General features: G+C 35.2%; 1 protein-coding gene across 1 annotated transcript in view; it reads left to right on the top strand.

The window, feature by feature from the left end:
- BCKDHB (branched chain keto acid dehydrogenase E1 subunit beta) overlaps positions 1–15,360 on the top strand; it is a 109,656-nt gene that overhangs the window by 15,336 nt on the left and 78,960 nt on the right. Inside the window, exons 4-6 of the mRNA XM_058021015.1 lie at positions 5,905–6,038; positions 6,718–6,873; positions 10,762–10,870. Coding sequence (XP_057876998.1) covers positions 5,905–6,038; positions 6,718–6,873; positions 10,762–10,870 — 399 coding nt within the window. The remainder of the gene's footprint in view (positions 1–5,904; positions 6,039–6,717; positions 6,874–10,761; positions 10,871–15,360) is intronic.

Below are 15,360 nucleotides of genomic sequence, written 5' to 3'. Positions count from 1 at the left end.
TTCTCCTGAGGGAATCTTGGGGGAGAGGAGGTGAAAGTGTACTTGTGATCTAATAAGCTCTTAGAAGAAAAATGCATCATCTTAGGTCAAAGAATGTCTTGTTGAGAACACTTTGAGCTAGAACTACTAGTTCAAACATTCATGTTTCTTCAAATGTATGATTTAGTAACTGGGGAAGACTTAAAAGGAAAATATATCTTTCAGCTGTTCTGAATTTCCAAATTACTTGAAGAGCTTTTCTCAAGTGTTGGATATGTCAGTGACATATAATATAAACCTGTAAAGAATTCCTGTTCTTACCAGTTGCCAGGCAGAACAGGTGTCCTTTACTTTGGGCAACACAGGGGTGACAAGTGGTTCAGAAGAATGCATTTTTTGTGGGTTTTTCTATTTTTGCCCCAAAGGAAGCATAATCACCTGTGAACAAGTGAAACCAAGTAAGAAAGACTTATCTGTCATTTGATCTTCAAAACTTCTGTCTAGAAACTTCTGTCTAAAACTAGAATAGGAAGTCAGCTCCTTTGTTGCAAAATAGAGCATGGTAGTGGATTTTGCAGCAGCAAAATAGGAAGAAGCTAATTTAGGTTATTGCATGCAAATCTCATTTCTGACCCTGATGTCAGTTGCTCACAGATTTTGGCAGTATGTTTTTTTTTACTAACTTTTGTATCTTACTGCCATAATGTGAATTTTTGGAATATTTAAGGAAAATATAATGGGAGTGTGATGTACTTAGTTGCTAAATAGTCAAAATTTGAATGACTTTTTAATTCAAGGTAATGAAATGTTGAAATAGTTTTGAAGGCATAGGCAGTGTGTACACAGTGTGTGTGGATACATGTATTTCATTTCTTCTATTAACAGACCAGCTCACTGCACATGACTTGGGACTTTACACTGACTTGACTGAGGGCTGAGACCTGGTCACTCAGCCCTGGGGTTGGCTGAGTTACACCAGAGGCATGGCTGGGTCCTTTAAGCCTCTTATGAAAGTTTGGGCACACACAAATGTTCTTGACTTTTGCAGGATACAGGGTTAGGGAAGAACAGGAGAGGAATATAGCTAAATTCTGTAAGTTTTGTTATTCTATGCACAGTAGGTAAAAGTCATCTTTGGAAGTTCAATGTATGAAATCCTTTTCATACAATCACTTTTCATCAGGTGAAGTACTGTAGCATGGATAGTTCTGGAAAAAGCAGCTTTTTAAACAACACAGCATTTAGTGTGCAAAGTTTCAAGACTGAGAGTTAAACCATCTCTGTGTCAGTGAGCTTGAAGCCCTGCTTTGGGCAAGTAGCTTGGAAATTTCTATATTAAACTCTAAAGTTAATGTATATTTACTGGTATTCCCTTCAGAGCAACAGGGCCTATTTTTTTAAAGCTGGAGAACTGTGGCTAGGTTATCAGTAGAAAAAATGGTAGAACAAAATTATTAAAATGAGTAAGTTGTTAGAACTACTTTTGTTAACCCAGGAGCTCTAAAATTTACTTGCTGTTTGGCTTGCCCTCTTCCATAGTATCAGAGAAATGGAAGACTACAAGTGTCACCAGTTGTAAAATGGGGTTAAAAGGAATGATGGGACCAAGAAAGCGTAAATGTTGGATAGATTGTTTTAAATGTGTTAAGAAATAAAATTAGTAGACTGATGTAGAAGTACATCTGTTAAAAATCCTAGGTATTTTAAGGTTAAAAAAGGTCTTTGAAGGCAGGACTGATTGGGAATTAATAATTCCTATTTGAATTTTCTACACAAAGTCCCTGGTGAGTACCAAAAAAACTCGTGTTTTCTTTCCAGTCCTTTCTGCATGTGGAGCCTGACTGCTTTGGTTGAACTTCTAATATATTTAACTTCTTAGACTTTTCTATTTGACTTCTTATGGATGTTTTAAATGGAAGTCAGTGAGATCATTGAGACAAATGAAATGCTGTCCACATATATTGTTAATACTGCTCAGTACAGACATCTTTTAAGATGTGTTATGCATTTTTTTAGCACCAGTGATGTAGCTGTATTTTGAAAACAAAGCACAGTTCTCCTTTGGCTAAATCACCAGCAGTACTCCCTAAACCACCCAAATGGTCCAGGGTGGACTTGTGCAGAGTGATATAAAATTCCTCAGAGTTGGAGCATTGGGTGGTGTGTTAACATTATAGGAGATTTAATATTGTTTGAATATCTCATTTTTGAAGTTAAATTAAGACAGGAACATGACTTGTTGCAGAATCCTGAAATACTTTTTTCCTGATGGCTTGGAACAAATAGAGATGAAGCAGCCAAAACATTAATGCACAATAATCGACTACAAATGTCTGTAAACACGTTCTGTTAGGTTGCTATGAAACTCTTAATTCCTGGCAAACGAGAAGATGACTGTGAGACTGCCTTAAAGCTTTTGTCTCTTACACAAAGGGTCTGTGGTAATTTGTGATTTTCAGAACAAAGAGTATCCCATGAATGTTCAAAGATCACTCCTTTTTATTTAAGTAAAATTGAACCGAGTATTGCTTTTTTCTTTGATGTTTGTTCTTCATAATTTCAGATTTTCTTTGTTAGGGAACACTTCTAGAGTGTTTTTTTAACTTCCTGAACATGCATCTAGTCATACTCCTTAGTTATTGGGATGGAGAGATGAGAAGAATCATCCCTTTTTTTCCCACAACCGTCCATGTTTGCCGTATTGCTTCCCTCAGTAGCTGGCAAAGGGCACTGACCTGTTCAGGTGGCTGGAACCAGGGGTGTTTGTGAAGCCAGGCAGGTTAATTGCAATGCACACCAGTGTAATGTCTTCTGCAGGGGCTGATGCACCTGGCTGCAGAAAATGCAGAGCTGCTGCTTTCACCTGGGCTGACAAGTCACCTCCTTGAGCTGGTGTTAGTTTGTTTTGAGCTGTGTGGCTGACGCAAATCATAGGAGGAACACATTTTAGGAAGTGTTTCTTTGTTGGTCAGGAAATGAAATATGGAAACACAAAGTGTATCTCTGGGTTGTCTGTCTGCTTCAGTCAGATTTCAGCTGAAGTCTGACTCAACTAGTTTGCAGAGGATGGTGTGAATGGCGGTTTATCAAAATGGGCTTCCTTTTCATGTTTTGAAAAAAAGTGAAAAATAAGAAAATGTGAAATAAAATGGATAAAAATACATAGGCTTAATGCATTTAAATGCTAAATATTTAAATATGTTGTGTTAGTTTTAGTAATGATTTTCATGCTCTATCAATAAAAATAGAAGGTTAAAGCAACACAATGCAATTTTTAATGTTTGGGAAAATTAATATATTTGTTTTATCCTAACAATGTGTATGTTTTTTTTCATAAGGGGCTAGATTTTATAAAGAAAGCCCTACTCCTCAAAACTCTGCCTGAAGTTGTTTTCTGATATAATATATAGTAAAGTGCTTTAGGGTTTTCTTTTAAGTGGTCAGTATTATTGTTTAATGCTACAATCAAAACCATTCCTGAGTAATAAATTTCATTCATTGAGTTCCCTTGCTTACTCTTTTCTGTTTTAAGTCATGGTGCTTCAGATGCTTCAGAATTGTACCTTTAGTCCTGAAAGTCCAAATTAGGTGCTTCACACTCCTCACATTACAGCTATCTTGTTGCATTTCACTTTTGCTTTAATGATTTTCACTTCATTTATTTCATCATACTCCATTGATAGCAATGTGATACCTCTCATTTAATATTTCATCAGTTTTATTAGGATGTATTTTATATTTTGAATGATAGTGTTATATGCTAGTGTGGTGGGGCTAATGTGCTTTTAAATTAATTTTTCACCCTAAATTGATATTAAAGAATTAATTTTCAAGCTTATGTCAATTATTAGTTAAAAAACTCCTTTTACAGGATTGTTCAAATACATTTAAATTTTTGTGTGAGTTTTATTTATTTATGGAATCTGTGTATTAGGGCATACCAGTGTACTCTGAAATAAAGAGCAAGGCTAGGTAAGCTATAAACCTTAGATCAAAATATGCTGTAAGCAAGTGAAGTGACAAATAGTGATCTGCCAATGGACTTATAAGAAGCAGGAAAGTAGAAAGTAGGAAAGAAAATGACCAACATTACCATATGTCTTTATATTGTTAATACATTTTTAGTTTATTAAAATAAGATTTAAGTTAAAATTAATTTGTTTCAGTGTAAGAGAAGGGAATCAAGATGGCTAATTCATGGTATGCTAGACAAATAAAAGGGAGGGAAGAGTTTGCCAAGTGTTTATGGTGTTACAGATGGATATGGGTACAGGGCTTCTGCACCTTCACAGTTGTGGTGGTAAGGCCTGGGACAGCTACACATTTACATAGGAAGTTTTTCCTCTTTTTTTGGCTGTGATGTCTGTCAATGGAGAGTGTGCACCAGAGAATGCAATATAGGAACTGAGATTACAGCTCATTCAGGAATGAGAACAATTTACACAATGAAGGGTCCCTCCAGAGGGAAAATTAATCTTGGATTCTCTTTGTTTCCACTGTCTTGTATGAGAAATCATGGTGTGTCCTGCAATTGTGGCAGCTCTTTGGACTTGGTGTTGGCTTGTGTAGCCTCACTGACACCACCAACACTAGTATCATTTGATGGCATTTCTTGCAGAGGGAAAGCCAAAAACATATTCACTGATATATCTATACATTCATACATGCATATGGACAGGGTACAAGGGGTGATAGTGGTGTGCTGGGTGACCTGTGAAAATGGAAGATGTTCCTTTAAAGATTTGTAAAACATACCTCCCTTTAGTATATTGCAAGTACTTGGACAATGGTTTTTCCCTAATCATCCCTTTCTGAAAACTTTTGTTAGCTTTCCTTTTTATAGTTGAACTTCGAGATATTGAAATTAGAAGTCCTACTAGTAACAGCTTTCCCACTTATTAGTTCAGTCTGGTTTTTTGGTTAGTTGATTCATGATTATTTTGTTATTGTTTAATTTTTTTCATAGCCACTGGTGTGCACTGTGCACATTTTTCCATCCAATTTGAAGTCTTGGCATTTTCATGCATGATGGATTCCTATAGAAACCTACTGTCTACCCAGTGTTCTAAAAGGAAGATTTAATAGCAGACCAAGATATTTCTGCTGTACTCCCTTGGCAGAAAAGTACTGCTGGCAAATATTGTAAATAAGTCTTATACAGGATTTTTTAGTGGTGTTTTATCTCCCTCCCACTCCTTCTTGTTTTTAATTTCATGAACTGAACAATTTTGTGTGCAGTCATCTATTAGATTGATGCATATTTGGGATCAGAAATTACTGTGGCACAGAAATTTTGCACTCCCATAGGGGAGAAATGAAAGGAAATGTTTTGGGTTTGTAGCAGGAACTGCAGTTCCTTGGGGACAAAGCAACTTATGTAAATGTGACCTTACCTTGGGAGAGAAGGGTGGTAAGAATGGGCACTGCTGATGGGGAGTGTGGGCCAGAGGCAGTGTGCTTTTGTACAGGTGCCCCTGGGCATCTGTCTGCCTTTGAGCAGGGACAGTTACTTGTCAGTGCCTGGAAAAAAAAAAATGGAAGAAGCAACATTTACCTTTATTGCAAACTATTAAAGACAGTTGTAAGCATTGTTCACTCCCATATAAGCATGGGGGGTATGCATGTTTAAATGTGAATACGTCAGAACAAATTTTCCTTCAAGTGTTCAGAATGTTGTAAGTTACAGGAACTGTTCTTAGCTTTCATTCAGTTTTTCCTTTTCTTTCTCTAAGTTGTTACAAGTTAAAGTATCTGTACCTCTAATGGATGGTTATTGTTGCTGCACCTAAAAAAGCCCATCTAAACAGCGATATGCTTAGTTGCATGTGACTTGTTTATATGTAAAATATTTCTGGGACAATGTTTTCTGCTTAGAGCTGGTTGTATTAATGGAATTGTATGTTTTTTTTTTCTTTTTTTTATTAGGTAAAGACAGAGTTTTCAACACCCCTTTATGTGAACAAGGAATTGTTGGCTTTGGTATTGGAATTGCTGTTACAGGTGCTACAGCCATTGCAGAAATTCAATTTGCAGATTACATTTTTCCAGCATTTGATCAGGTTAGTACTAATAAATTTGAGAGCAGTTAAAATAAATCTTACATCTGTTTAAATTACTCTTCTGTTAGCATTAGTACTTGGTTTGAATATGTAATTTTTGCAAATATAACCACAGATGTATTACTAATATTTATGCATGCTTTAGGTAAACAGGCGTAAACTGCAAACAGTGCTAGTACTGTACTGTAAACAGTAAACTGTACCATGGCCCATTTGAAGGCTTATTAAATAATGGAAATTAAAGATCTGGTTTGAGGCAACTGTCTGTTTGTTTTAATTTTTGGTTTTGTGGCTGTGTTGGCTTCAGCAGCCATAAAGTCAACAGCCTGTGTCTTCTGAACACAGTCTCATTTCTGCATACAGCTGCAGCTGGCCACGTGTCCACAGGACAAAGTACAGATCTGGACTGGGCTGATTGACAGTATAGAATGATGAAAGACCTGGATTATAAGGCTACCCTTGAGGCCTAGGCATCTAATTTGAACACAAAAAATTATTTGAATTACCTTGGAAAATGTTTGTCTTTGTGCTGACTTACAGTATTCCTTTGCTTCTAATGTCATCCTCTGAATCCCATGCATGGAACAGATGATGTAGTTGCATTGCATGTATTGAAGTGTCTTGATGCATAACTAGAGGTATTGGACTGAATGTTACTTTTGTATATAAATCTTCCCAGATTGTTAATGAAGCAGCCAAATATCGATACCGCTCTGGAGATCTGTTCAATTGTGGAAGCCTCACCATTAGAGCACCGTGGGGCTGTGTGGGTCATGGTGGATTATATCACTCTCAAAGTCCAGAAGCCTTTTTTGCTCACTGTCCAGGAATAAAGGTATAATAACTCTTATTTTATGAAGATTGGTTTTTTTTTGTTTGTTTGTTTTATAATGGACCTGACTAGGAATGAGTCTGGGTGCAGAGAGGGGAAGAAGAGTACATGTCAATCCAGAACAAAATATCAGAATATGTTAATTAAAAACTATTAGAAAACTTAAACTCTGCTAAGTGTTTGAAAATTTCTAGCCATTATTGAAGCAATCTTTAGTACACATAGCATTTTGTATTTGTCTGTTTTTTTGCATTACAAAGATACATTTTACATAGTTTTGTGTCCAGTATAGTACAGAACCTAAAAACTGACAAAAAGTAGTACTTTCCTTTAAATTTTTTTTTAAATTTCTGCATCTCTCTTAAGTGCATTATTGCATTAATTTATATGAAAGACGGTGGTAGGCAGTAGGCACAAACTGAAGCACCAGAGGTTCTTTCTGAACACAATGAAGCACAGATTGCTCAGAGAATTTGCAGAGTCTCCATTCTTGTAGGTGCTCAGAATTTGTCTGCATGTGATTCCAGGCAATTGGATCTGGATGCCTCTGCTTGGTCAAGGGCATTGGTCCAGATGACCCTCTGGAGGTCCTTGCCGAACTCAACTGCTTGGTGATTTTTGGAGTGAGAACTTCAGACAAGCTTTCTGCCCAAGATGGTGGCTTCCCTTGAAGTGAAGACACCTAGTGCTTGGGTGGATAACTTTCCTAGAGAAAGGGAGTGCAGGATATAATCATTTCAGACCAAGAGAGTTTGTCCGGCTCTTCATTTTTTCCTGACCAAATTTTTGTCTGTGAACTTGTACTTCTGGGTTAGCTGGCATCCAGTCCATTGAGCAATGACTCAGGGCAGATTAATGCAGAAGATTTAAGCAGAACCAGTATTTGTATTCTAAAGACACATGTTCATTGTTTATCTGCTGTTTATACTGTTGTCTCTGTATGATTTTGGTGTCCTAAAGCTTCAGATATTACTCATCTACAGGGAGGCCATAGCCATTTCTCCTACTTGTTCTTCTCTTAAAAAAAAAAAAAACAACAAACCTATATTATTCACACTTTATTTTGTTTTGTTTGAGGAATTCTATACATTCTTGTCTTTGGGTGTTGTTTATGGTATTTGAGGTCATCTTCTGAACTTGAAAGTATTTCCTGATTATAGACAAAAACCATGTACAAAGTCTTTTGCCAGGCTATTGAATCAAATGTTTTCTAGAGCTTGTTTAAAACTAAAGTAGTTTATTAATGTATGAAAGCAAAACATAGCTTAGATAATTAAAATACTGACTCCAGGTCCAGCTAATTTCTGCTGATCTTGTAGATCAATCTCAAATTTCTATATACTAAACCAAAGGTTGAGGTTTAGTGGTCCACTCTGGTGATTAATACTCTTTCAGATTCATACCAGCTACCTAGGCTGATGGCTAGTCTTAAGAACAAGTTAGTAAGTCAGAATTTTATTTAGTCACTCCATGTAATATGATTTCTTTGTTCCCACCTCTGATCTTTCTGTTCGTTTTTCACATTCTTTCACTTTTCCTTGGGTAAAATGCTTAAATAGGTTTCTACCACTACGATCCGTCATCTTAGTTAAAGGCGCATTAATTCTGTGGAGCTGATGGAGCAATCAACTAGCTTTTTGTGCACAGAGAAGTGCTTTAGACTCTATCTTTTGAATATTATTGCTTTGTGAAAACAATGTTGTTCTTTAATATTTTTTGCAAAGCTGTTTGTTGGTACAGTTCATAATGTTTCAAGATTGAAGGTATTTATGAATAACCCTGGCCCTTAAAATAGAAATCAAGAAGTTAAAATGAACTGCTGTTTCAGAAGCATTTTCAAATGTCCCATATCTAAGCATACTTTCTCCATATTACAGGAGGAAAGTCAGTGTCTTGCAAGCTGAGAAGGGTAAGGTTTGATCTTTGGAAAGAGTGGTTTTCAAAACAACCCTCTTATTAAACTTTGTGAGAGGTTTCTGGCTTTTTATTTTATGTTTTTCTTAGGTGGCAGGTAGAATTTGTATTGCTCAAGCCAAGTGGAGTTTGTACAACTTTAGTTATTCAGGGGAAGGATTGTGGTCATTGGTACTTAGGGAAAGCCTGTTGGGGTTTGAGAACAATACTGGATGGTTGTATCTTCTGTCCAGTATTGTGAGAGTGTACATGGAAAACATTAATATTGATTCTCTGCATTCCCTTGTACGAATATTTTCTCTCATGGTTAGAAGCTTTTTTTAGATTTCCAGCCTAAATTTGTTCTTGACTAACTTGTATGTTTAACTTATCAGTCCATTTATAGCCTAAAGCACTTGTACTCTCTTTAGTCTTTGTTTTGTTAGACTAAAGAAATCAAAGTATCAAAGAATTGTTAACAGTATCTGGAGCTCTTTTGACATCTGTTTCATTCATTTTCTTTTCAAAGAGTTGAAAGAAACATTAAGTATTCCAGTTGTGTTTCCAGCAGCGATTTTTACAATAGCACTAACAGTTCCTTGGCTATGTTACTTTTTTTTAGGACTTAACTGCATAGTATGCTAGTCATTTTTTGAGATAATAAATTGACATCTGAATTTCTACTCCTGAGTTCTAAATCTGTAACAAAAATGTAGTCCTTAAACATGTGACTTTCAATATGTATTTTTCAGTTTGTTTCTGTGAATTGGGTCTTTTTAGTATCATCCTCTCTAGTGTAGTGGCTTCCAGCTTTGGAATAGTCTTCATTGCCATGTTCTGATTTAACATTGTAAATGAATAAGGTAAATAAAGTCTGTCCTAAAAATGATTCATTCCTAAGGAGCTGTATTAATGTGGGTAATTTCCCATGTGTCTGTTACCAAATGCTTTGGTGAAATATTAATAAACTGCCTCTCCCTTGTTTAGAAAAATCACTTCTCAAGTTAATTTCATGTAATAGGAGATTTAGGTTGTTTTCACTCTTTTGTATTATTTTTATATAAATAAATTATATTACTCTCAAAATATATTTTGAAGCCATGGCTGTAATTAAAATGTATTTTTTTTTAACAAGTGCTAGAACTAATGTTTTCAGTGACTTCTAACAACACATCTACAAAAGTGTTTGCTGGCAAACTACATGCTGCATTTTGCAGCTTTTTGAGGTCTCTGGGATGGAAATTAATTGGTTCTTTTGATTTGAAGGAATTTGGCTCTTGGGTTCTATTTTCATTTAAACTGCGATAATTTGGTAATTTTCTTTTCATAATTGAAATTCTCTTAGATCATCCAAAGTTAACTCTTCTGTTGTCAAATGAATTATAGTGTTTCCTTCCTAGTATTTGGATTACATCTGGAGGCCTTAAGTTTTTTTTGCTTGATAATGATTTAAGGTATTTATTGGTTATTTATTTTCAAAAAGAACAAATTTCAAGCTTCTACTGTAAGCAAAAAAAATCAGCTTTAAGTAACTATTTTATTTTGTAGCCTTCAAAACTTACTGGACTAAGTCTGAAAACCTTTAGGGTCTGTTCTGATGAAATTTTACCCAAGTAATAGAGGATCATTCAGCTGCATTTTTTGTTGTACATCTACAGTAACTTCACTAAGTTTATGTATATTAATCTGACTGACATTCTTATGTTCCTTTTTACCTCAAATATTACTGTTAAGATGTTAGTTCTACCTTTTCTGAGCACCTTAGTATTTCAATCACTATATAGAGGGGACTATTGAAGCCTCATCAGCGAACAAAATAAAATTCAAAATTTGGAGTGTGTTTTAATAATGAAGCACTGATGTCAATTCACTTTGTAAGAACAGCTCAATCTCTAGGTAGATTTGTTTAAAGCAAATAATTGCTTAGTTTTAAGTATTATGAGGCAGTTTCTAGCAGAATTTCTATTTTGACTAAACTATTTAAAAATATTTTTACAGATTGTTATTCCAAGGAGTCCTCTGCAGGCCAAAGGATTGCTGCTGTCATGCATAGAGGAAAAAAATCCATGCATATTCTTTGAACCTAAAATACTTTACAGAGCTGCAGGTAAAGATTTGTATGTTGTATTTTCCAATAATGCAACAATGTTTGGGGTTTTTTGCACATGTATGTTAATAGCCTCAGCTAAAACAATGCTTCAGTAGAAGTCTTGACTTGACTCTAGCTATGAAGTGGTATGGGTTTTTAGAGGAATTGTGAAAACTGAATAAATTCTTGAAGTTTGACTGCAAAGATAAACATTTTTGGTCTGATTTATGCTCAATTAGCTTTGGAAGTGGAATTCTTTACAGTCTAAGGTTAACAAAAGAAGTAGAACTAAGAGGTATTTTTCTTTATCAAATTTCAGTATAAATTTGGCAGAATTTGAACTGCTTTCTCGTGGTAACTCTAAATACTAAAATAAAGATTCCAGATCAGTTTTTATTTTTCCAAAAGAACTGAGCCCCACCATCACCGTTTTCTCAAAGTTAAAATTTCTTTGAAATGCTTAATTTCTAAAGATCTTCAAAATCTCCTCATTTAGCTTTCAACCTTATTTGAAAGGAAATGTGATTGCCATTACTTTGTTTTTAGTCATAGTGACCTTTCTGATTCAGAGTAGTTTTAACAACTCTCAGTTACATGCAATATATTGGAACATTGGAAATTGACAATGATGGTATTTGAATTGGTTGTAAAAATTAGCTGGTTACTTCTTTGGACTAGAGAAACTTGACAGAAGAGAAAACAGATTAAAATTTTTGCACGTGGAGACAGACAGAGAAGTAGGATGAGGAACTGTTAAAATAGAACAGACGCCCTGACTTACCTGTAGCATTTCCCTGTCCTGTGGCTTTATATGCAAGCTCTGCTTGATCCATCAGTCCAGTTCATAAGTTGACTCTGTGTGGACTGTATTTGAGTGAGAGACAAAATGTTTCTGTTTTGCTTTGGACCTTTTAAAAGCACTTTTTCATCAGTGCATCCATTTTGTCAGTGAATTTATCCTCTTCCTAGGGAGACAGTAATAAAGGAAAAATTTAGAAAACAGACATCAAAACTACAAAGAAATAGTAATATAACTGAGGATCAAATAGGATATTTCCTGGTAAAACTGCTTATTTGCTTTTAAATTAAAAAAAAAAAAAAGCCCAGAAATCCCAATAGCAATGTAAATTTAAAAGTGCAGCTATTTTTAGTGTGGTGGGTGTGATGTATCTATAGGGTGTTGCATTCCTTAAGTTCAGTGTGTTTTGAAGGCTTACTAAAATTCAACTGAAGGGCCTCTGTCCATTCATTTAGAGAAAGTAGTTTGAAAAATGAGTCTGAGTCCTGTTAAACAAAGAAAAAAAATGAAGTGTTTTTAAAGCAGGCCTTTTTTTCTCCCCCTTCCCCCCATATTTACGAGTCACAAGTATAGACTGTAGAGTTAATAAAATACTGGCTTTTATATTGGCATGAAAGGCTGTGCATCAAAATCACACAGCTTTTGAGAATATAGGGATGTTTTTGTGTTTGAGGAAGTGACTTGCAGAGCAACTACTGGATCATTTATTGAATATAAATCAGGCTTGTGATGGAAATCTTGAGTAAATATGTGTTGAAATAGTGTTTAATGTGATGTATGTGCGAATCAGTAACCAGCTACAGCATTGCTGGTTTTGGTAATTTCTGAAAGACAGTGATTTCCTCCTGTATTCTGATGGCTAATTTTTGGAGACTTTAGCAATATTTTTTGTCTTAAAATTTCTAAGAACGTCAGTTTAGTGGTGTAAGTTGAAATTTATATGTACAAATGTGCAAATGTATGTACAATATATGCAAATGTACATATAGTACATTTGCATCAACAAATGTTCTATATGTACATATGACAGGGATGATTGTAACAGGTAACTTCTTTCATCTACATGGTTATTTTATTATTTCTACAATGGTTTTTATGTTCTGTTTATTTCCACTGTGAACCTTTCTTTATGTTATTGTTAGTTTGTCATCTTTACTACCCTTTGTGGGATGGGTCAGCTTGGACTGGAAGATGACTGCTGTCTGGGAGTTTCTCCTATAAAATTGGTCTCTCTTAGAGTTCATTCTTATTTTCCTGGCCACAGTCAGGGTTTCTGGTAATTCCACCATAGAAACCAGGTGACCTGGTGAATTCAGAAATGCACTGGGGCCATCATGATTGATAAGATCAAGATGCAGCAGCAATGAGACACAAACCTGGTAAACAAGAATAAGATAAATGGTGGAAAGAAGGGTTTTAAAAATGTGACTTGTGTTTCCTAAAGAAAAGTTTTACAACACCCCATGTGAATGTGTTGATTCTAGCAGGAGAAAGTTTCTGAATTTGTACAATTTTCTGACTTAGACAGTAAGCTTGAACTATGTCTGTATTTATTGTGCTTTCCATTAGTGTCTCAAGACAGTACAGGGTTTTCTGAAGGCTGGGAACATGCAGGCTTTTCAAAATAAGAACACAAAATGGTATCAGTTGTCCTCTATTACTTAATTTATTTTTTTTTTCCTTTTTAGCATGGTATAATACTTCACCTAAGGTTTGGGATCTCGTTGTTCCAGACGAAAATAAGTTTCTTTATTTCCATGATGATGGCTCAGTCATTGAATAATGAAATTATATTGCCCCTACTATAGCTTTTTTTTTTTTGCTTCATGTGAATAGACATGTTTGTTCAGAGAGCTTTGTGACTGATGTTACAGTGGGTGTGTAGGGACTTCGTTGAAAAATTAAGGTGTTAAGGATGTTAATGAGAAAGGAGATTTTCTATCTGTAAAATTAATGTAGGCTTTTGAGCCTCGTCATTTTCCTCTAATGGACTTTTCTTTCTTCCTATGAGACCTCTAAGTATTTGTCCGTGATATTTTGTTCAGGGTTGTTGATATATTTGAAATTACAGTTGAAAAGAAACTGTAGGTGGGATAGTCTTTAAAAGACAGGGTATCTGTCCTTATTCAGGAAGCCTGAAGCTAATAATGCTTTGTTTAAAACAAGCAAGCAAAAAGATTAAACTAAAATAATGACAAAAATCCCACTTCCACTCCATTCCAGCCACCAAACATTTATAACCCTTCTTTGAGTGTTCCTGACAAGGTTTGTTTCTTGTCGTAGTCATATTTGTCTTCATGTATGTCTGCAATTTTTTTCTCCTTTTTCTTTATCATCCCATCAGATAGCTTTACTGAAAGAAACACTCCCATATGCCCCATACCCTTATCAATAAGTGGGACTGAGCAGGTTTGGTTTTTGTAACTGCAACTCTCAACCTTTGTGGTAAGGTCTGTCTCCCTGTGTGTCCTTCCTCATGGCTTTTCTTTCTTCCTGTTATCCCCTTTTATGTTGTAAAGATCCTTTTCTAGACACCCTTCAAGGAGCAGATGCTTTCTTCTTTCACATAACCATACAAGTGTTTATCAGAAGTATTGTGTATGTTAATTTTCCTTCAATTATACTAGGAAGGAGCAAAGAAATGTAAACCTTTCTGAGTGAAAATCTAGAGTTAAATATGCAAGTACACGTGTGAAGAGAGAATTCTGTTGCTATTTAACTTACGAGATCATAGTGTTATTGAAAAGGCTGCAGTGATGTCCCCCTAAATATCAGATATGCTAAGAAAATATCTGAATTAAAAAGGAAAAAGAGGCTTTGGTTTATAAAAAGTGTTAACAGCCTGTGCAGTGTCAAGAGAACATAATGGTTATGAATCAAAGGAGAAGATGAGTCACACTGACATTATCAGGTTTAGACATCTTGTGGAGAACCTACTCTGATGTTTTCTGACCTTTTCAGTTTCATTTAATTGTACTATATATGACATTGGTGGTGTAGAAATAAATATAACTTGCATCAGTGGTTGTTATAGAGACAAGGCAGGTAAGATGAGAAAACATGTATTTTCTTTCTGCTGTTCAGACTGCTCCTTTAGAAAATGCAACAGATGTTGTACCCTCTTAAAATTGTCATGGCCCTTTTTCACTGATAATTACAACTTTTTGTTAATTGCTGTATTTGAAATCTGTGTTTGAAACATTTGATTTAAAATACTTGATTTCTTAAGTAATAGATGAACAGGCTGCTTTGTACATAAACATTGTTTTCCTGGATTAGATAATTACTATGAAAGAATATTAATAGAATAATTCCATGTCCTATTTTTCATCAGTATTAGTTGGGAAAGGAGTTTTTGCAAAGCAATCAAGAAAATCCTTCCAAATGGTACTTTGCTGTAAATTTTTGACAAGCTGAATTTTCCATTTAAAATTGTCAGGTATGATAGATGAGCTAATTTAATGGACATTTTAGTGCAGAATGGTTCAGCTATAGTAAGAAATTAGTTAATTTGTGTAATTGTATGTTGTATTTTATTTTCTAAATGGATAAAGCCATTGCACAGAGAAAAAGCTCTTATTTCTGTAGCATGTACACCTTCTGGTTCTTCCTCTGGCTCATCCTCTCTTCAGAACCTTCTAATTCTTGTCAGTATCCTGGGTTTCCACTTGAAGGTCCTGTGGTATCTCTTTACATTTCTGGTTCTCCA

Source organism: Melospiza georgiana, chromosome 3 (assembly GCF_028018845.1).
Source record: "Melospiza georgiana isolate bMelGeo1 chromosome 3, bMelGeo1.pri, whole genome shotgun sequence".
In the NCBI taxonomy this organism is placed as follows: Eukaryota; Metazoa; Chordata; class Aves; order Passeriformes; family Passerellidae; genus Melospiza; species Melospiza georgiana.
Note: the sequence above shows the minus strand (reverse complement) of the source record. Positions and strands in the feature narration are given on the sequence as shown.